Below are 20713 nucleotides of genomic sequence, written 5' to 3' on the forward strand. Positions count from 1 at the left end.
ATTCCCAGGTGGATTAGGGGTGGGGCCATTTGCCTACAGGAAAAACACAAATTTCAAAGGGATATTAAATTTGTTCCTCTCCTTGCGATCTTTTAATTATGGGGTACGTAGGCTTTTGAGGGCCCGCCTGGGAACCTGTCAGCATGTCTTCCGAGTTCCAAAGAACCGACTTCCAAGTAAAATACCTAGACAGGCCAGCTGAGGGCACTGAGGTCTGTATTCCAGTTCTCAGCTCTTGTTTAGCGTAGATCCAGCCAACAAACGTTTATTGAGCACCCACTACATGCCAGCCCAGCACTGTGCTGGGTTTCCAGGATCACACGGGTGGGGAGCACGGCACGCCTTCAGGGAATTCCAGAAGCAGGCCGTTGGTAGCTCAGAGGAATGAGTGTCAGGACAGAGGTCATCCTGGGCTCCCGTGGAGTGCCTAACGTGGCCTGGAGAGGAGTCCGGAGCGTACCCAGGAGTAGCAGCATGCTAATGCTGGTTCTTGCTTTTATTCTACTGTCCTTTATTTATTTACTGTTGTGTAAAAATTCTTTATAAAGGGGCTAGAGTAAAAAGTTTTATTGTTAATCTTTGAAATAAGCAGGTCCCCAACCTAGGGTCTACTCAGAGACTCTAAACTTTGTGGCCTCCACGTAGACTGTAATCTCCATGAGGTCTGCTCCACAAGTCTCAAGCTCTGTCTTGGGAGGGCCCCCGAGGCACTTGCACTTGACCCCGCGTCCTGTGGGCAGCTTCACTACTGCTCCTCGTCTCTGCCCTCCAGGGGCTGGCTTCCTTACCCCTCTCTCGGCCAGGGAGCCCGGCTCCTGCCTTCTGCCTGTAATGAAATGCTCCAGGCAGCATCATCTACCTGAAACTGGGGGGCCCTTGATGTTAGAGGACCCCTGCTCACTCAACAAACATTCATCGGGTGCCTACTGTATTGTCGAACAGTGAGCAGGAAGGGGGATCCAGTACAGCAGGAGCCGGTCGCGCTTTATTCAAATCAGGGAGGCAGAGAAGGCGCACGTAAACAGGTAAATAGAATGGAATCACAGTTGGGTGAGGTTCTCTGAGGCACCTCAGAAGTTCCTGGTCTCTCACGTGGGACTGTGGGACTCCTTCATCCATGGAGCGGGCATGGGACCATCTCTGGGCCTCCCTGAGTTTGGGCGATAAACAGTCCCCCTCCTGGTTCACGGTGTTCTCTTGCCTGTGCCAGCTCTCAGGTCCCCAGGCTCTTCTTTCTGTGCTCCCTGCGACCATGAGGTTGTTTCTCAATTCATGCTTCTATCTGATGGCCTCCCTTTTCTTTCTTTAAGTTTTACTTGTATTAAAATTTAAAATTATATGTGTTTTAAAAATATCTTTTGTTAAGTAATCTCAGTGCCCAACGTGGGGCTCAAACTCATGACCCTGAGATCAAGAGTCACATGCTCTATGGGGTGCCTGGGTGGCTCAGTCGTTTGAGCGTCTGACTGTGGCTCAGGTCATGATCTTGTGGTTTGTGAGATCGAGCCCCGCGTTGGGTTCTTGCTGACAGCTAAGAGCCTGGAGCCTGCTTCAGATTCTGACGCTCTCTCTCTTCTCTGCCGCTTCCCCACTCACGCTCTGTCTCTGTCTCTCTCTGTCAAAAATAATAAACATTAAAAAAAAGTCACATGCTCTACCAACTAAGCTTAATATCAAACATTTGATAGGAGAAGAAAGAGTAATATAAAGAGCCCCATGCATCTGTCACCCAGCTTCAGGAGTGATCAGTTCAGTGGCTGGTCACATGTCATTTCTGCTCCCTCCTGCCCTCCGCTCTCAGCTACTGGATTCTTTTGAAGCAAATCCCAGAAAAATTGTGTCAGGTTGTCATGTGGTTTTGTCTGCAGATATTTAGGGATGTGTTTTTAAATGATAAGGACTCTTAAAAAATGTAACCACAATGCCATTATCACAGCTAAAAAATTTCCTTAATGATTCTTCAGTGTTGTCAACTATCTAGTCAAATTTCCCAAACCATCTCGTAATTGTTGGTCTGTTTGTCTGTTTTGCAGTGGGTTTGTTCAGATCAGGATCCAGAGGAGGTCCACAAGTTATGTTGGATTGAGGAGTCTTTAAGTCTGTCTTTTCTCCTCACTGCTGAGCTAAACTGGAGCACGCAGAGCCACACATACTGCGTGTGTGAGATGCGGTCAGTTTTGACATTTGTGTAGCCTTCTGAAACCATCACCACAGCTTTGTGTGTCTTTTTAGTTTTATCTTCCCCTTTCTTGTTTTCTTTCTCTTCCTTCCTTCCTTCTTTCTTTCCTTCCTTCCCCTTTCCTTTCCTTTCCTTTCCTTTCCTTCCTTTCTTTCCTTTCTTTCTTTGAGATTCATTCCCCTGGGTCATTCACCCTGTAGTTTCCTGCATTTTGACTTTTGCCAGTTGCAGTCCCATGGTGGTGTTGACGGTGGTCCTCTGTTTCCTGCCTTTCCTGAAATTGGTAGTTAAATCTAGACGTTGATCTGATTCAGTCTTGATTTTTTTAGGAGGGGTGAGCCACTTCATCGACAGGGCCGTGTTCTTTTGTCAACAAGTGCCTCCTTTTTCTGCTGCGAGGAGTTGGCGTGTCCCCCATGGGGGGCGAGGCCATGCTGCTCTTTCTACCCTGCCTGAGGAAGCCCCTGATGACAGCCGCTCTCGCCGGCTGCAGAGTTTTACGGTGTCTTTGCAGGGGGACGTCCAGCCAGCCCTGGGCTGAGCTCCCAGCACTGGCTCCAGGAAGTGGCAGGACTTTGAGTCATGGCACCGCCACTCACTGGCTGTGTGACCCTGGACAGTTTCCTCAGCTCCCTTGAGCCTCAGTTTCCTTGGGCATGTATGTATGATGGGGATATGTGCAGAAGCCGTTTGCTTTGTGCTGGGTTGCTTTAGGAGAGGGGGCTCTGAGGGACTAGGCCGTCATCTTCCTTCTGGGTACACTTGAGTTTGAGAGAGTCCCTGAGCCATGCAGCCTCGCTTGTTGGTGCCCAGTCGGCGTGGTGGCCACGGTCGGGCCAAAGTTCACGTCTCATGTTGAACCTGCCCCAAAGACAGAGTCTGGCACGCCAGGACACCTTGGTGACGGTGAGAGTCTACACAGGAAGTTGTGTTTCTGCGGCTCACATTACAAACTATGATCATGACTAGGCTTAAAAAAAAAAAAGGCAGGGAAAAAAGACAGGAAGGAAGCTGTCTTTGAGGTGCAGGGTTTCTCGTTCAGGTGGTGGGACTACATGTGCCTTTTTAGTTTCACTTTCCCAAACTACCCCGTCTTCATCTGGAACCATCCCTGAGCCTGCTGAGAATACAGTGGGGCGCCTGGCACTGGCCGTGAGGCAGGACCCAGGGCGCCTGTGACCGCCTGCCCCTCTTCCCAGGTGGGGAGCGCAGCTTTGTCACCAGGACTTCATCACCCCCGTCACTCGGCTCCGTCAGCCAGTAGGTCCCCACAGCTGGATGCAGCCTGTCCTGCCAAAGCTGTATGTGGCCCGTCTCTTAGCATTCACCCTCGTTTTTTCCAGGTCCTGGTGCCCTGCAAGGGAAGCTTGTCAAGCAATGTTCAGTCTACATGTCAGTTTGAGTCCTATATTTTGGTACCAGTGGAAGAACACTTTCAGACCTTGAATGGAAAGGTATTCATCTCTTTTTGGGTCGCCCTGAGTCACTCTCTCAGTGCTTGGGAGGTGGGAGGGGGGGAGGAGGGCAGGGAGACCTGCTTCTTACCCTGTCCCATCTGTGTTAAGTGGTGGCTCTGACACACACAGCAGCAGCCCCGTGGTGTGGGAGGAGATACTAGTCACGAGCAGGGCCTGGCTAGACCTCTGCCTGGGACAGGGAGGGAGGGGTGGGGGGTGAGGAGGGTGGGCATCTCTCCCTCAGCCCGTGGGCCTCCTGCTGATAAGTGCTCCTGAGAGCTCATTGGTTTCCGGACCACAAACTGGACATCAGGGATGAATTTTAAATCTTTAAAAAACATGGTTTTGAAATCATCTCAAACCTACAGGAAGTTTCAGTAAAGTACAAGGAACTCTCATATACTCTTCCCCCAGCCAGCTCAACTGTTAGCATTTTGGCCCCATTTGTTTCGTCTGTCCCTCTCTCCCATCCCCCACACACTGTCATTACTTTTTCTGAACCTTTTTCAGAAAAAGTAAGTGTGAGTTACAGACACCACGTCCCTTTATTCTCAAACGTGGATTTCCTGCATCATTACAGCAGAGTGATCACAATCCAGAAATTTAATAATAGGATACTGTTCAATATTTACCATCAATAGGATACTGTCCTCATACAAACTGTGCTAATGATACAAATAGTTATTCCCTTTTATAGAAAAAACAGTTTTTTTTTCTTTTTAGATCCAGGATCATGCAATGCATTCAGTTGTTGGTCTTTTTAGTTTTCTTCGATTTGGAACAGTCCTCAGGCTGTCTTTGTCTTTCGTGACATTGACAGTTATGTTTTGCTTTGTAGACTGTTCCTCAGCATGGGGTTCTCAGAGGTTTCCTCATGGTGGGAAGGGTGTTTCATCTTTCTCAGTGTATCGTGACAGGAGACACGTTGTCTGTCTCGTTGATGTTTAACTTTGGGGACTATGTTTTCATCCATTATTTATTTTGAGAGAGAGAGGTTGAAAGGCAGAGGGGGTGAGGGGATCCTAAGCAGGTTCCATCCTGTCAGTGCAGAGCCCGATGCGGGGTTCGACCCCACCAACCGTGAGACACGACCTGGGCCGAAATCAAGAGTCGGATGCTAAACCAACTGAGCCACCCAAATGCCCTGCATTTTCTTATTTTTTAGGTTGAGGTAGAAAGATTCTGAGACAGGGAGGTCCGTTCCTCGCCAGGCCTGGCGTGGGTCCAGGTGCACTGGTGTTGGTGCTGTGGCTTCGTCCCTTGGACCCGGCAGCCAGGGCTCGTCAGCCCTGTGGTGGGAGGGGAGGGACGGGACACAGGGTCACCGGTGCACCAGCCCGGGGTCAGCAGCCCTGTTAGCCCTGCTGGTCACTGTGAGTTTGTTCTCTTTGAGGAACCCAAATCCACACAGAGAACATGGGAGTCAGACTTATGGCTTGTCTGCCCGGGCACCCCGGCCACGGCCAGAGTGGTGAATGTGGGCAGGACTGCCGCATGCATGCTGGATCATTCTAGAAGAGCCTTCTTCCTTCCTCCTTTCCCAGAGGCACAGGTTTTCTTCTGCTCTGAGAGCAGCATGTTTCTCTGCCACAATATTTAAAAAGGATCAGAGTACTAAGGAGCCGCAGCTGCAGGGTGAGCAAAGGGGAAAGAAAACAGTTTTGTATCAAAAAGCAAAACAGAAGAGTATTCATGCGTGCCACCCCCCCCCCACCCGCCCCACTGCAAACCCACACTGGAGTGAAGGCGGGAAGGTTAGAAGTGCGCTGTAGGGGCCAGGCTGAGAGCGGATGGACGGGCACCACCGGCTGTGGGTGCAGGGACGCCTTTCTTGTTCCAGGATGTCTTTATACAAGGAAACAGGATCAAATTAGGAGCCGGCTTCGCCTGTCTTCTCTCAGTGCCCATTCTCTTTGAAGAAACTTTCTACAATGAGAAAGAAGAAAGTTTCAGCATACTGTGTATAGCCCACCCTTTGGAAAAGAGAGAGAGTTCAGGTATTCTGGGAGAAAACCCCTTTCTCCTGATTTGGAGAATTGTGTTTCTTGAACTTCCTCCTGACAAAGCTGTTATTAACATAAACTATTCAAGAGCCCACTGGAAACCTGCATAACGTTATAGTAATGCCCCCAGGACTTAATCAAAAAGTCATCCAGAGCCAAGACAATGTGGCTTGGGTCTGCCATGTATGGTTGCACAGGTTGGACATTACACAACTCCAGGAGGCAATATTGATGTAGATCTCTGTGTGAATGTTGCCCCCTGGAGTTGTGCAGAACGGGAGTCCCGGCTTTGACTGGGCCTCAGCTTTAGAGCTGCTCTTTACCATTATTGCCCTCCAGCTTCACTATTGTGCCTCTCTGAGAGTCATTCAAAAAAAAATTTTTTTTGAATGTTTATTTCTGAGACAGAGAGGAAAAGAGCATGAGTGGGGGAGGGGCAGAGAGAGAGGGAGACAGAATCCGAAGCAGGCTCCAGGCTCTGAGCTGTCAGCACAGAGCCTGACGTGGGGCTTGAACTCACGGACCGTGAGATCATGACCTGAGCCGAAGTCGGTCGCTCAACCGACTGAGCCACCCAGGCGCCCCAAGAGAGCTAACTATTTTTAATAAATAATAATTCTTCAGTTGTTCCAGGAAATCGGGATAACAGTGTGCCAGATGTGCTCTGAGGCCTTTATTGTCAGGTGTCAGGGCTTCCTCACCAGAGCCTCATGGGTCATGCCCATGGTCCCAAATTGTTTTGTCCAAGGAAAGGGCTTCAAGAGGACCGGGCTCTCTGGACCCTGAGCTGTCCTGTAACTGGGCTGCTCTTGGGTAGAATCTTGAAATAATTCCTATCCTCCTCTGGGAGATGGGGCTCCAGATCCTGGGGAAGCAGGGCAAAGGATGTGGTACTTGCCCCATTAGGAAACTGTGAAGGCTTCAGCCATTCTGACCCTCTGTTTCTTTTTCAGAAGAGCCTTCAACATCTTCAGATCCCTTTTCCCTGAAAACCATCGAAGATGTGAGAGAGTTTTTGGGAAGACACGCGGAGAGATTTGATAGGAGCATTGCCTCTTTCCAGCGAACATTCCGGGAATGTGAAAGAAAGAGCCTGCGTCATCACATAGTCAGTAGCTGTGTCTTGCTTTGCCAGACATGCTCTGTTTCAGGCCAGTTCAAGAGCACGGGGATCCCTCTCAGTTCACTCTGAAACTTTGCTGCCTCCGCTGTTGGAAGTTTTGTTTAAATGTTTCTCTCTAACTGTAAAAGTAGTACAAGCCACCGGAGAACGCTTGAACATGACAAATATAAAGATGAATATTATTATCACCTATGTTAACCCCAGAGGAAATTTTCTCCTGCCCTTCATGCATATACAGCTAAAAAAAAAAAAAAAAAATTGAAAAAAAATCACATAATTTATTTGATAAGCTTGTATTAGGACTTCAATACAGGAAATACATCTTGCGAGATGTTCTCACTCCGGGACACATTACACGTTCTGGGTTTTGTGTCGTGGCCTCGGACTGTGAGAGTGACCGGTTTCTCTGTGTTGCACAGGACTCGGTGAATGCTCTCTACACCAAATGCCTCCAGCAGCTTCTGAGGGACTCTCACCTGGTAAGCAGCAGAACCTCCGAGAGAGAGAACTACGGTTTGCCCACGTGCCGATCTAAGCTCTTTAACGGTGGTACCTTCTTGTTCCGCAGAAAATGCTTGCCAAGCAGGAGGCCCAGATGAACCTGCTGAAGCAGGCGGTGGAGGTAAGAGGTCAGGGCGGCGAGGGGCGAGAAGGCAGCGGTGCCAGGGGGCGCTCCTTGTCACCTCTGTACACCCCAAATGGGGGTCTGTTTGTTGATTCCACAGATGTACGTCCAGCACGATATTTATGACCTGATCTTTAAATATGTGGGGACCATGGAGGCAAGCGAGGTAGGTTCTAAATCGCTGTCATCCCGGTTGGAAGCCGCCTTCGAAACTTTTTAAGGAATCTGAAGCCTCGTTAAAAATCTGTTGTTAGGATGCCGCCTTTAACAAAATCACAAGAAGCCTTCAGGATCTTCAGCAGAAGGATATTGGTGTGAAACCTGAGTGCAGGTAAGGGTATGAGCTGCCCGATCTCGGCGTCCTCAGCGGTGGGGGCCGCTTCTTCTGGAAGCAGGGCTCTCAGTGGCAGGGGCCGCACGCTGGTTTGTCTTAATCCATACTGAGGAGCAGTGCGGGGTATTTGTGACCAGAGATAAAGGGCCGAGGTTGGCAGATGAGTGTTTTGTGGCTGTCACCCTCCTGCACCTGTCATGCCAGCTGGTTGGGAGCTCCAGGGTGGGATTTGGCACAGCTGGTCTCTTGGCAGGCCCACCGCTCGCCCAGGTGGGTCCAGTGTGTGGGCGTCTCTCCTCACCTGCCTGTCTGAGGGAGGCCTGCCAGAGAGGCACTGGCATTTGAGTTAATTTACGTTCCATTAGGATACAAAACTATCTAAAGTGGTTATGTTTAAACTGTTTTAACCCCTTGGAGCTATTTCACTCTGGGGCTGAGGACTCTTTTTTTCCCCCCTGATTTTCTGGTGCAGCTATAATATCATTTTGCATACTGAGTGGGACATTCAGAGGTGTTGAGTTTTGCCACTGACCTGAGTCAGATTGCTTCTTGAGTTTCTGTGCGTGTTTTCCGTTACTTACAGTTTGTGGGAAGCAGTGTAATAGGCCAGGGAAGAAGGGCCCTTACACTGTGGTCTTAAGTTGTCACTTTACAAATTTTTTCACAGCTTCAACATACCTCGTGCAAAGAGAGAGCTGGCTCAGCTGAACAAATGCACCTCTCCACAGCAGAAGCTGGTTTGTTTGCGGAAGGTGGTACAGCTAATTACACAGTCTCCCAGCCAGAGAGGTTTGTGCTTGGGGCAGGGGGCCGGCCGGGGCGTAGATACATCCACATGCAGCTCTGTCAAGGAGCAGTGTTCTCTTATTTGTTTTTAAATTTATTTTAATGTTTATTCATTTTTTGAGGGGGGGGGTGGAGAGAGAATGCGCTGGGGAGGGGCAGAGAGAGAGGGAGACACAGAATCCAAAGCAGGCTCCAGGCTCTGAGCTGTCCGCACAGGGCCCGATGCAGGGCTTGAACCCACGAACCATGAGATCATGACCTGAGCCGAAGTCAGCCACTTAACTGACTGAGCCACCCGGCACCCCGGAGCAGTGTTGTCTTAAAGGATCATACAGATGGGCTCACGTGCAGCAGACTGTTCCAGCATGAGCCCCCTGGAGTCTGCTCTGATGCGTGGGTGCCTAGTAATGGGGGTGAAGAGGTAGGTGAGGTATGATTCGGGTAAGAAAATGGTGGCAGAGAAGCAGCGGCCTCAAAAATGAGCCAGGCTGCCCCACACCTGCATGGACATCATGCAGCTGACATACAAATCAGAATCCAAGCTGCGTAGGTCCTTTGAGAACCTGACTTTGCGAAGTGAATGACACTGTCTGCTCGAGTCTGAACTTGCCTGGGTGCAGGAGCGTGTATGATTGACTTTAAACTTCCTCTTGTGTGTTCTCTTGAACCTGTCACAGCACTGGGGCGGGGGGGTGGGGGGGGGTATTCGTTTGGTCCAGTGCCGAATTGTCCACTGGCCCCTTCTGCAGTTGTGTTTCAGAATGTTATCTGTTTGGTTGATAACATTCCTTGGCTAAAATTAAACGCCTTTAATCTTAAAGAAAAATGAGCCAAGCTGGTGATGGGTACATGGGGGTTTGACTGTTCATTAGACCGCTCTTCCTAATTTTGTGTATGCTTAAAATTTTCCATTATAAAAAGTAAAGCAAAATAAGCTAAGACGACAAAAGGAAAGGGGAGTCACATCTGTGTGCCCAGATAGGGGATGCTTTTCCAAGCACGTCGAGTGAAATAAATGGGAGTGTATATGGTGCACTTCTAACAGCATTCCAGAAAAAGGAGGCGGCTGTATGTGCACGACCGCGAGTTCCTAGACTGTCTCTGGAGAGGCAGGTGGGAAGCCACAGCAGTAGCGTCTGGGGGAAGAAGACTGCCTGGCAGGGATGGGAGAGACAGTCACAGACTGCTCTTTTGCGCTATTCGAGTTTTTAGAATGATTAGTGAATGGAGTCCTTAAAATTTCGAAGTGGAAAAAATGGAAACAGGCTAAGTGTGAGCATTAGGATCTGCAGTACGTAAAATGGAAATAATCTCAGGAGGGGAGAGGCTTTTCTTTTTTTTTTATTTAAATTTTTTTTTTTCAACGTTTATTTATTTTTGGGACAGAGAGAGACAGAGCATGAACGGGGGAGGGGCAGAGAGAGAGGGAGACACAGAATTGGAAACAGGCTCCAGGCTCTGAGCCATCAGCCCAGAGCCTGACACGGAGCTCGAACTCCCGGACCGCGAGATCGTGACCTGGCTGAAGTCGGACGCTTAACCGACTGCGCCACCCAGGCGCCCCGGGAAGAGGCTTTTCGAGGTGGCTCTGGGCACACCTCTGCCCACCTTCACTGACTCTAACCGTCCTGGAAGGTGGCGAGGGGTAGTCTGCTGGGAACCCCCTTCTTTTGCGCGTGTTCTGAGAATGCTAGGCATTCCCCTCAAATGTGACGTCTATTTAGGACACTGTAAAAATCATAGAGTTGAACCGCTCCCTGAGGCGTAGCCTTACTGGATTGTGGTTTTGTGGGCTGGATGATGGTGGGGAGTTGATATGCTTGTTGGTCTGTTTGAATCTCATGCTGGCTTCGAACACGTGTTTCCTTCCTGCAGTTAACTTGGAGACCATGTGTGCTGATGATCTGCTATCGGTCCTGTTATATTTGCTTGTGAAAACAGAGATCCCTAATTGGTAATATTTTCTGTTGAAATACTTTTTGAAAATGGCAAAATGGTTTTAGTCTAACTGCAGGAGATTGAGCGCCCCTTGTGAGTCCGTTGCTGTGCCTGCCCTACACCCGTACCGGGGGGTGGCTATCATTCCACTTCCAGATGGGGAAACTGAGGCCCACAGAGCTTATGTTTCTTGTTCTGGAAGACACAGCTAGTCAGTGATGGAACAGGAAGCTGGCTTCAGTTCCGACTCCAAAGCCCATCCTCTTCCGATGGGAACCCCTGGTTCACTTTACAGTGATCAGCTTTTTAAAAACTAGCATACTCCAGGAAAGGACCAGGTGGTTTTACTTATTTTCCTAATTGCACATGCGCTAGAGGTTAAGGGGGTAGCAGTCATAGGTCCCCGGAGCTAACGGACTTCAGTCACTCACGCCAGCTTGAGTGACTGCATTGTTTGTGGAGAGGTGTGAATGGGATATACGACAATGAAACTTTTTTCTTCCTTTTGATAGGATGGCAAACCTGAGTTATATCAAAAACTTCAGATTTAGCAGCTCAGCAAAAGATGAATTGGGATACTGCCTGACCTCCATTGAGGCTGCGATCGAATATATTCGGCAAGGAAGCCTCTCCGTTAAGCCGCCTGTAAGATCCCTCCTGCCTGGCCTTTCTTTGTGGGTGTCAGGGCATGTTTGATAGGGTTCTGAGGTTGGGGGTGAGGAAGGGGATTCTTAAATGTCCCCCAAGAATGAAGCCTCTGTTGTCTAAGGGCTGTGAGACTTGACAGTCACCTAGCAGACTGAAGTGCTAAAATTGGCTGTGAAAGTGGCAGATTACGACCGGGATTCACGTGGTTAAAAATCCTGCTTCATTAATCGTCACCATCCTCAAAAGCATAGGCAGGAGGGGGAAGCTAGAAACCATGAGTTTGGGTATGTAGGCAAGAGATGAGGTTATTAATAAATGCAATTTTAGGACTCAGTGGTCTTATTATTTTCTTGGCGAGCTTTGCTTAGGGGAAGTGATTATATTTCTACGTGAAATATGAGAATCTTAAACCGGGGTTGCATTGCTGGCCTGTTTTCACCAGCCAGCAAAATGTGACCATACCCCCAGAAATCACAAAGTTGAAATTGGTAAAGTGAAGAGATTCCTGTATTACCCACGAGGAGTCCTGAGGATTGAACACTCCCTTGATCTTAATTTTCTGTTGATGTCAGAATCTCCCAAAGTAATGATAAGTTAATATATCTGGAAAATACCCATAGGCCTGCCCAGACAGGTGCACTTGGGTAAAAACAGTTCCCCTGACTTCATTCATTATTAACATGTGTATGTGCTTTCCTGTCCTCCCATCCGTGTATACTTCACATAATTTATATCATATATGGCATTTTACACTGTTTTTCCCCAAAACAGTGGTCGTATTTTTTTCTGATGAGAAAACCAATACTTGCTTACAAACAATATTTGCAATATACAGTTGACCCTTGAACAACGCAGGGATTAGAGTTGCTGACCCCCCGCGTGGTTGGAAATTGGTGTATAACTTACGACTCCTCAAAAACTTAACTACGAGTAGTCTACTGTTGACCAGAAGCCTTACCAATAATGTAAATGGTCAATTAAGGCATATTTGAGGGACACCTGGGTGGCTCAGTCAGTTAAGAGTCCGACTTCAGCTCAGGTCATGATCTCAGGGTTCACAGGTTCAAGCCCCGCATCCAGCTCTGTGCTGACAGCTCGGAGCCTGGAGCCTGCTTCGGATTCTGTGTCTCCCATTCTCTCTGCCCCTCCCTGCTTGTGCGCTCGCTCGCTCTCTCTCTCTCTCTCTCTCTCTCTCTCTCTCTCTCAAAAATAAATAAATAATTAACTAAAAACCTTAAAAAAAAAAAAAGAGAAAAAAACACCCTAAAAAAAAAAAAGACATATTTTGTATGTTGTACATATTCTATACCATATCCTTAAAGTAAGCTGGAGAAGAGAAAGCATTATTAAGAAAAACACAAGGCCGAGAAAATACATTTAGAGTACTGTGCTGTGTCTGTCGCCATGTAAGTGGACCCATACACTTCGAACCTGTGTTGTTCAAGGGCCAGGCCAGCTGTATAAAGTTGCAGTGAAGAGAATAAATACCTCTCATAAACTCACTAGCTGGAGATGACTTACTAACCTTTTGGTACGTATCTTTTTTCTGTGCCTATGCAGTTATATTTTTAAGGAAAATTTGAGATTATGCTCCTCTTGTTGGCACGTAGGCTGATGGTAGGAATTGCCTGACATCCCTGGTGGGGTCAGAGGTGCTCCTGGTCACCTGGAGGGAGGTACTCGCCTCCTGAGGGTGCAGCTTTCCCCTTGCCGTCCCCGTCCTGCACCATGGCCACCCAGATTGCTTACTTTCTGTGGTGTGTAGGCAGGAAGCGCAGCACTTGAAGCCTTTGACCAGAGCGTAAGGAGGTGGCTGACCACAGAGCAGCAGTCAGCTTCCCACATCCACTTTGACTTCATACAATGTCCCAAGTGGGGTCGGGAGAGGTTTTTGTTTGTTTGTTTTTTTGATTTTTATTTATTTAAGATTTTATTTTTAAGTAATCTCTACACCCAACACAGGGCTTGAACTCACAACCCCGAGATCCAGAGTCGCATGCTCCACCGACAGAGCCAGCCAGGCGCCCCTGGACTGGGGGGCGTGTTGAGGGGTGGCCCTTCTTGTGCTGGTGTTGGCTTGAGCCTGATAACTTGTGTTTGCCCTGGGCAAGGCTGTCTCTCTAAGTTTATGTCCATTTCTCGTCTACACTGAAGACGATGCTGTATGTTTGACCTCTTGCTGGGAGTTTACGAGAAACAAATAGGGTATTTGAAAGTGCCTTTGTGAAGCAGAAGATGATCCTGGTGCCCTTAACTTGCTCTTCCAACACCCCTGCATCCGGGCATCTCTGTTTCCTGGTCCTCTGGTGCATCCTGCATGGATGGCCCCAAGGAAGGCCATTAGTTTGGGTGGGCAAGGTAGGGACACAGCCCAGTGTGCCCCTCTTGTCCGGGGTGTCTGACCCTGGTGCTGGTCCTGCCTTCCTGGGTGGGGGGGGGGGGGGTTGGTCCTGTCAGATGTCGGGACAAGGTGTGCATCATCCTTACAGCTGGCTGTGAAGCCAGTCCCTTGGGTCTTGAGTGGGTCAGGCCTGAGAGATCCTTACCTTTATTGACAGAGCAGGTAGCGTGGCTTCCTTGTCTTTTGTGACGCCGGCACTGAGATTCTCCCGGTGGCGTTGCCTCGGCCTTAGCTGCTGACTGGATTCTTGTCAGCAGTGCAGTTCCATCTTGGAATGTGGGAGGCCACTGCCCTGTGTTGGTGTCCTTTCCTGGGGAAGGAGCTTAAGTGTATCCGCACACGGCGGGTGAGGTTTCTGAAAAGCATTAAGCACTAAGTATTAGTAAATCAAATTATGTTTTACTATTCCTTCTTTATATAACACGATGTCGTTTCACAGAAAGTTTACCCCCCAAGATATCATTGTACTTGAGGTGACCTTATATATATTCTTTAAGCATAAAGACTTAAGAGTCTCGTAAATGAAGACTAGCTTCTTGCAAATGAGCATTACTGAGATGACTCTAGTTTAACCTGTGTAGACCAGAAAACGGGGAGCACTCTGTTCCAGCTCTGTGGGCTTCTGGTCTTTGTCTCTTTATTGAGCTTCTAATAAATAGTATTTACCCCTTTCCCAAATAGATCTGAGCTGATATGTGGTCTCTTCTGGTAGCTCATTTCTCCTTGAAGATTCAGGACCTCAGGGCTTGCCCCTCTTCATCACTGCCATTCATGTAGTTACCCAGAGTCGAGGAAGGGACCCCAGATTTACCTGAGCAACAATGTCTTTGACATATCTCTGACATTCAGCTGCGTGGCCTATAAATCACTGAATAAAAACAGGTTGTTAGAGCCTTATATCTCCGATGGTAGGTGGGAGCAAAATGGCTCTCACCCTGAGGGGTTGGTGTGTGTTTGCCGGGTTAACCCTTTCAGGGCAGCTGGTGTGAGGGACCCTGTCTGACAGAGGACCCTAGAAATGGGCCATCCCTTGAGGTGCTGTTGGCTCTGTCTTCAGCTGGATCTCTAAAGTCAGAACTTATAGGGCCATCAAGGGCCTTCTCCCATAATTTTGTCAGGGTTTGGGGAGTTCTTGTAGCAGCAACTGGCTGGGGAAGACATCTCCCTTTACTTCCCACTGGAACTTCTGAGGAAGTTAATTTGTCGTTAGTCAATTTGCAGGTGCTCCGGTGAGCATTGAAGTGTCTTGCTAGGGATTATTTCATAAAGTAAGGATGCAGTTTTAGGTTTTTGTAGCTAGGTAGATATTACCTGCAATACGAAGACCTGAGTTTATTATTTGGGGTGGACCCCGGTATGTTATAGGATTTGGGAACAGTGGCCATATTGTCTGCTATTTTCCGAAGTATGTTAGAAAGGCAAGACCCCTCTCTCTCCTGCTGGTTGACACTGGGAAGCGCAGAACAGCCTGTCAAATGGGTTTCTCGTCTGTATGCCCAGATAAAGTGGCAGGGGACAGGGCTAGGCAGGCGTTAGGACAGCAGTTTGAGAGGAGGAAGAGGAGGACAGGACAATCCTGGCTTCGATCTGGAGGGTGATGGTGTGTGCACGCTACATTCCACACTTAGCGATGACACATTCCACACACGGGTGCGCATCGGCAGCGTGCCGCCCCTCGCCCACGTCCCCACCAGGAAGCGACCATCACAGCTGCCGCTTCCTGTGGGGACAGACGGGAAGCGCTTCTCCCAGCCGGATGCGGATCTGCTGTCTGGCTCAGGGAGAGAGGCACTGCGGGTCCTGTTCTGTGCAAAGTAGCAAGGACTGCTCCCGGGCTCTCCATTTTGAAGGATCTGCACTGACATCTTGTGACAAGTTGATAAAACAGATTGTTGGGTTTTTCCTGCAGGAGTCTGAAGGATTTGGTGACAGGCTGTTCCTGAAGCAGAGAATGAGCTTACTGTCTCAGATGACTTCAACTCCCATTGATTGTCTGTTTAAGGTAAGACACCCAAGACGTCCTTGTGGGCGCAGGTGTGTGAGGAACGTTTCATCTTTCTGCATCTCTGGGGTCTCTGCAGAATCCGTTAGGGCGGTCTGCTTGGTGAAACACCACGGTTCCTTTTGTGCTCCGGGTGGGTGGCCGGAATACTGAGCTTTTATGTCTGTCTACCTCCCCCCAGGTGTGCTGTGCCACAGCTGGGAGGGGCCAGCACACCAAGGGCACTGGGCCTTGCCGACAGCCCTCTGCCCGGCTGTCCTCTCTCCCCTCGGCAAAATACGACTTGTTCTCCGTGGTCTGCTCTGTGGAGCCTCACTGGTGGCCTCTGCGGAGCTGACACCTCTCCTGGGCTCCAGGAGCCCCGTGTCGCCAGTGTTTGTGGGAGCTCGCCCCAGGCTGGGAGCTCAGCGCCCGGTGGTGGTTTCATCACTCATGCATTGAGCCCTGGGAGGCTGACAAGGTGCCCTGCTGGGTAGTTGGCGAGGGCTGAGTGAAGGCACACCTCCGGGAGCCTGTGGGTGCTTCTGGCTACCCAGAACCACACTGTGTTGGTGCAGCACCCCTGAGCCTCCCCGGGGGCAACGTGCTCCCAAGAACATCTCATCTCCTGAGAGGGGCGCATCCAGGAATCGCAGGGGTGAGCCCTGTAGGCCTGTTGGTTGATGGATCTCTTGCTAACTGCAGCCGTTCCCTTTCCCTCCAGACCAAGGCTCTGTTAGAATACAAGGGGACAGCACCGAGGGGTGTGCTAGTGAGGAGTCAGCGTCCACACTGAGGTTCAGGAGGTGTGGTCCTCCCCCACCGTTGGTTTTGGAATTTTGTCACGTCGTTGTTGTTTTCAATTACAGAAGATTTGTAACATTTCCAAAAGTGAACAGAGTATAAATGCACACCCACGGGGCTATCTTCGTCTTTTTTTGTCTCCACCCCCACCCGCTTGCCCTGTCCGCCAGGTTATTTTGAAACACATCCCACAGAGCAAGTTGTGTCATTTATCTGTACAGAGATCCTGGCTTCTTGTAAGGAAGCTCCAAAAATTCACGCCTTAAAAAGCAAGCAATTCCTTAAGATTGACAGTATTTTTGATGTCACTTTTTAGCACATTGCCTCAGGTAACCAGAAAGAAGTGGAAAGACTTCTGAGCCAAGGTGACCAAGATAAAGATGCCGTCCAAAGGATGTGTCATCCTCTGTGCTTCTGCGATGACTGTGAGAAACTGGTCTCCGGGTAAGAAGGTCCCCGGGGAGGCCAGCAAGTGGCAGGGCAGGGCTTTCACGCTAGTTGTGCAGTTTTGAATAAAGACCTTCCCCTCGCTGCACTCCGCTTCTGCTGCTGTAAAGTGGAGACAAAAACACCCGCCTCTTTGGAGAATCAGATGGGATAAAGTTCGTAAAAATACTTGGCACTCTGCTGGGCGGGATGCCAGAGTAGGCAGGCACAGAGCCTGCCAAGCCTCAGAAAGTAGATCTTAGGATGGGAGGGATGTCAGTTTCTCCCAGTAACCCTTCGGGTTTCTCTTCCCTTCGTCAGGCTGTTTCCAGGCTGTGTCGCTGGATGTCATGGCCTAGAGGGGGTGGGTGGGGGGAGGGAGTCTACCAGCCACCTCACCCTGCAGGAGGTCAAGCAGGGACTGGATGATCTCTGGGAAGCTCTTAAAGAGACCCGGCTTGGCTCACACCCCTGAGATCTGTCTGCTAGCCCCAGGACCCTGGCATGTCCAGCATGGTAGGGAGAGGCTTTGCCCTTCTGTTCCAAGGGTATATTTTTCTGTATCTTCCTCTTTTAGGAGGCTGAACGATCCCTCCATTGTCACTCCATTTTCCAGAGACGACAGGGGTCATACACCACTCCACGTGGCCGCCCTCTGTGGTATGTGGTTTTGCGTTGGCCTTTGGTTGGGCTTTTAAGGCAGAGGGATGGAGTGGGGGGTGGTTCAGCAGAGGCCTGACGGACAGGGCGGTGGACTTGGGGGTGGAAGGGGCCACTTCACCACCTTCTGTTGCTGAGGGGTGGACTGGAGCCGAGCCCCCTCCAGACACCCTACAGTGTCCTGAATCTGTAGAGTCTGACTTGATGTTAGCTCTGGTTCCTCTCGAGCAGAAAAACACTTCCTGGCGTGTCTCCTGCCAGAGAAGAGAGTGAAATAATGGGGCTTCACATTTAGGGTTTGGAGAGCCTCTGCTCTTTCCTTCTCTGTGGTGCAATGCTTCTGTTCCCCAGGGCAGGCATCCCTCATTGACCTCCTGGTTTCCAAAGGCGCGGTGGTAAACGCCACGGACTATCACGGGTCTGCCCCGCTTCATCTCGCGTGCCAGAAGGGCTATCAGAGCGTGACGGTGAGCAGGGGAGCCACCCCCGGCTCAGCGTGCTGACCTCGTGGTCATGCGCCTGTGTCGCACCCTGGGTCTGCTGCAGCCTCAGGGAAAGGCTGTGCGTCTGAGCCTCAGGGGTCTCCCTGTGGGTCCATGGGACAAGACCCTTCGGTGTAGACCTGACACAACAGGATGGCTTCGGGGAAGGAGGGTGGGGCTCTAGGCCTTTTCCTTGAATGTCTCAGCGCTTCGCAGGGAAGGCTGGGAGTGATGGATCATTTTAACTGTAGTGTAGGGAGATGTGGTTGCAGTTGGAAACGGGCCACTTCCCCGTGGGGCTCCAGGCTACGCCTCCCGCGGGAAGCGTGCACCTGCAGCGGCTGGGGGGGGGGGGGGCTCACCCGATCTCTCCTCTCCTTTGGAAGCTGCTGCTGTTGCACTACAAAGCCAGCCCCGAGGTGCAAGACAACAACGGCAACACGCCTCTCCACCTGGCCTGCACCTACGGCCACGAAGACGTAAGTGGCACTTCCCGCTCCCAGAGTAGCTGTTCTTTCCCTTTCTCGCTCCTGGAGAGAGGTGCACTTCCGATTGGTTTAACATCGTTAGTTTATGTCGATCGTTATTGGAACATTTGGCGTGCAATTTCTTTTTAATTAAAAACATCTTAAATTTATTGCAGATGTTCTACTGAAATAACAGAAATCTAAACTTTAATTGCCCGTTAGCTTATCCTGAAATTAAATCATTGTCACTCATCCCCACGGCCATCTGGTTCTCACCTTTGTTCGTATTCAGTTTTTATGTTTTGGGGTTTGGAACAATAGCAAAAATTCTATCATTTCTGTCTCCACTTAACATTTAACTGTGTGTGTGTTATTTTGCCATAGCCACTCTGTCTCCGTCTTCTCTGTGTGGTAACACAGGGGTGGGTTTATACAGGTTGAGGCCGGATTAGGTGGTTGATGTGCAAAAACAAGATCATACCCTACACGTCTTTATGCAACTTTTTCTTTTTGAAGTTTGTTTATTTTGAGAGAGGGCAGGGGGAGGGGGGGAAAAGAGGGAGAGAGAGAATCCAAGCGGGCTCTGCACTGACAGTGCGGAGCCCGACGCGGGACTCGAACTCACGAACCATGAGATCGCAACCTGAGCTGAAATCAAGAGTCAGATGCTTAACCAACTGAGCCACCCAGGTGCCCCTATGCAACTTACTTCATTACCAGTGCATCATGGAAATCCTGTAGGTCAGTAAATGTAGATCCAGCCCGTTCTTTAATCACTACCCAGTGATCTGTTACATGTGTGGTGTCTGTGTCCCCAAGACCGCCCCTTGGTTCAGTACTTTGCTAGGACGACTGAGAGGACTCAGCATATGGTCATATTGCTATGATTGATTATAGCAAAAGGACACAAAGCACAGTCACCACAGGGAAATGTGAGTGGGTGAAGTCTGGAGGACCCCAGGTGCAAGCTTCAAAGCGTCCTGTCTCCTGGGAGACACGCAGGACATACTTGGTTCATCCAGCCGTGAGTTACAACAGCAAATATGAAGTGCTATCTACCAGGAAAGCTCATTAGGGACTCTAGGCCCAAGGTTTTATTGGAAGCCAGTCAGGTGAATACCCTCTGCCTGGCACATACCTGAATTCCAGACTCCTGGAAGGAAAGCAGGTGTTCAGCATAAACCACATTGTTGCACGATTTAGACGCAGTGAGCCACTCTTAACGCATTAGGGGACTGGGAACACTCCCCAAATCCAAGCCCTCCAGGAACGTTGCAAGTCAAGGGCCAACGTTGCAAGCATTCAAGGGATAGCGGTCTCATGCCTGCTATGGTCACTCCTCTCTGCACATGGACACATCACAATTTATTCAGCCTTTTCGTACTGATTGGCAGTTGGGTTCTTTAGAAAAAATGATGTGTCCTGATGAGGTAACCCGGAAGGAACCTTTGAGGTCTGTCTGTTCCCGCACACTTGCTTGGTGAGCGGAGCCCAGATTCCCCTGGGACGTGGACTGAGGCTGTGGAATCCACAGACGTCGCCCGAGTCTCAGCGTGTGACTTAATGGTGGCATTTCCCGCTTTCTTTGCAGTGTGTGAAGGCTCTGGTCTACTATGACGTGCAGTCATGCAGACTGGATATTGGTAACGAGAAAGGAGACACCCCACTCCACATAGCTGCACGTTGGGGCTACCAAGGCATCATAGAGACATTGCTACAAAATGGAGCATCCACAGAGATCCAGAACAGACTGAAAGAAACACCCCTCAAGTGTGCCCTAAACTCAAAGGTAGCTTTTTTCATCTCCGAGCATCAATATGACTTTAAAACAAAAAAAAAATCAATGTCCAGAGATTAGCTCTTGGCCGCGCTGGACAAACTGCATGCTAGTGCCTGAGAACAGAGCTTGGCCTGCACCCTCTCTGCTGCATTTGGGGCGTGGTGGCTAATGGGTCTTATTTATATTGTTTTGAGCGTCACTCGCGTATTTTGTCCCTGTTGTTCCAAGAGCTGCTCGCTGTAGAGTCTGCCCCGCCCCCGAGTGCTGTGGGTTTATGAGCAGACAGAGCGGGGGGAATAGGACAATGGCTCTGGCCGTGAGAAGCAGGGATGGGGGGCCCGGGGCATGGAGGCAGTGAGCGTCGGAGCTCTGTCTTCCTGTTACTTCATCCTAACAGCTTTATTCTCTTTTGGCCAATTTTGAACATCGTTGGGTATGGTTTCTTTCCTCAATGGCTCACGAATGAGCGAATCCTTTCCTGTTAGTAATTTCTGGGAACACGGAGTGTCGTCAGAGTGCTCAGCTCGTGGGCAGGTGGGGAACGAGGGATGTACAGAGGCCGGCTCTCTGTGCCTCTCCTCTCGCAGCCCCTCTGGCTGAAGAGACACCTTCAGAGAAG

The 20713-nt window shown here is 49.8% G+C and overlaps 1 protein-coding gene across 6 annotated transcripts in view; it reads left to right on the forward strand.

Moving 5' to 3' along the window:
* ANKRD27 (ankyrin repeat domain 27) overlaps positions 1 to 20713 on the forward strand; it is a 52774-nt gene that overhangs the window by 13636 nt on the left and 18425 nt on the right. For 5 of the 6 annotated variants that reach the window (XM_003997998.5, XM_019819635.3, XM_019819639.3 and 2 more), the window contains 16 exons: positions 3523 to 3633; positions 5477 to 5633; positions 6593 to 6747; positions 7182 to 7241; positions 7331 to 7384; positions 7488 to 7553; positions 7642 to 7718; positions 8389 to 8510; positions 10383 to 10461; positions 10958 to 11090; positions 15404 to 15496; positions 16596 to 16723; positions 17283 to 17365; positions 17717 to 17832; positions 18234 to 18326; positions 19906 to 20103. In XM_003997998.5, coding sequence (XP_003998047.1) covers positions 3523 to 3633; positions 5477 to 5633; positions 6593 to 6747; positions 7182 to 7241; positions 7331 to 7384; positions 7488 to 7553; positions 7642 to 7718; positions 8389 to 8510; positions 10383 to 10461; positions 10958 to 11090; positions 15404 to 15496; positions 16596 to 16723; positions 17283 to 17365; positions 17717 to 17832; positions 18234 to 18326; positions 19906 to 20103 — 1725 coding nt within the window. Of the gene's footprint in view, positions 1 to 2033; positions 2171 to 3522; positions 3634 to 5476; positions 5634 to 6592; positions 6748 to 7181; positions 7242 to 7330; positions 7385 to 7487; positions 7554 to 7641; positions 7719 to 8388; positions 8511 to 10382; positions 10462 to 10957; positions 11091 to 15403; positions 15497 to 16595; positions 16724 to 17282; positions 17366 to 17716; positions 17833 to 18233; positions 18327 to 19905; positions 20104 to 20713 lie in introns of those variants that run through there. The other variant, XM_045046538.1, reaches the window with a different exon arrangement.

This window comes from Felis catus, chromosome E2, assembly GCF_018350175.1.
Source record: "Felis catus isolate Fca126 chromosome E2, F.catus_Fca126_mat1.0, whole genome shotgun sequence".
Classification (NCBI taxonomy): domain Eukaryota; kingdom Metazoa; phylum Chordata; class Mammalia; order Carnivora; family Felidae; genus Felis; species Felis catus.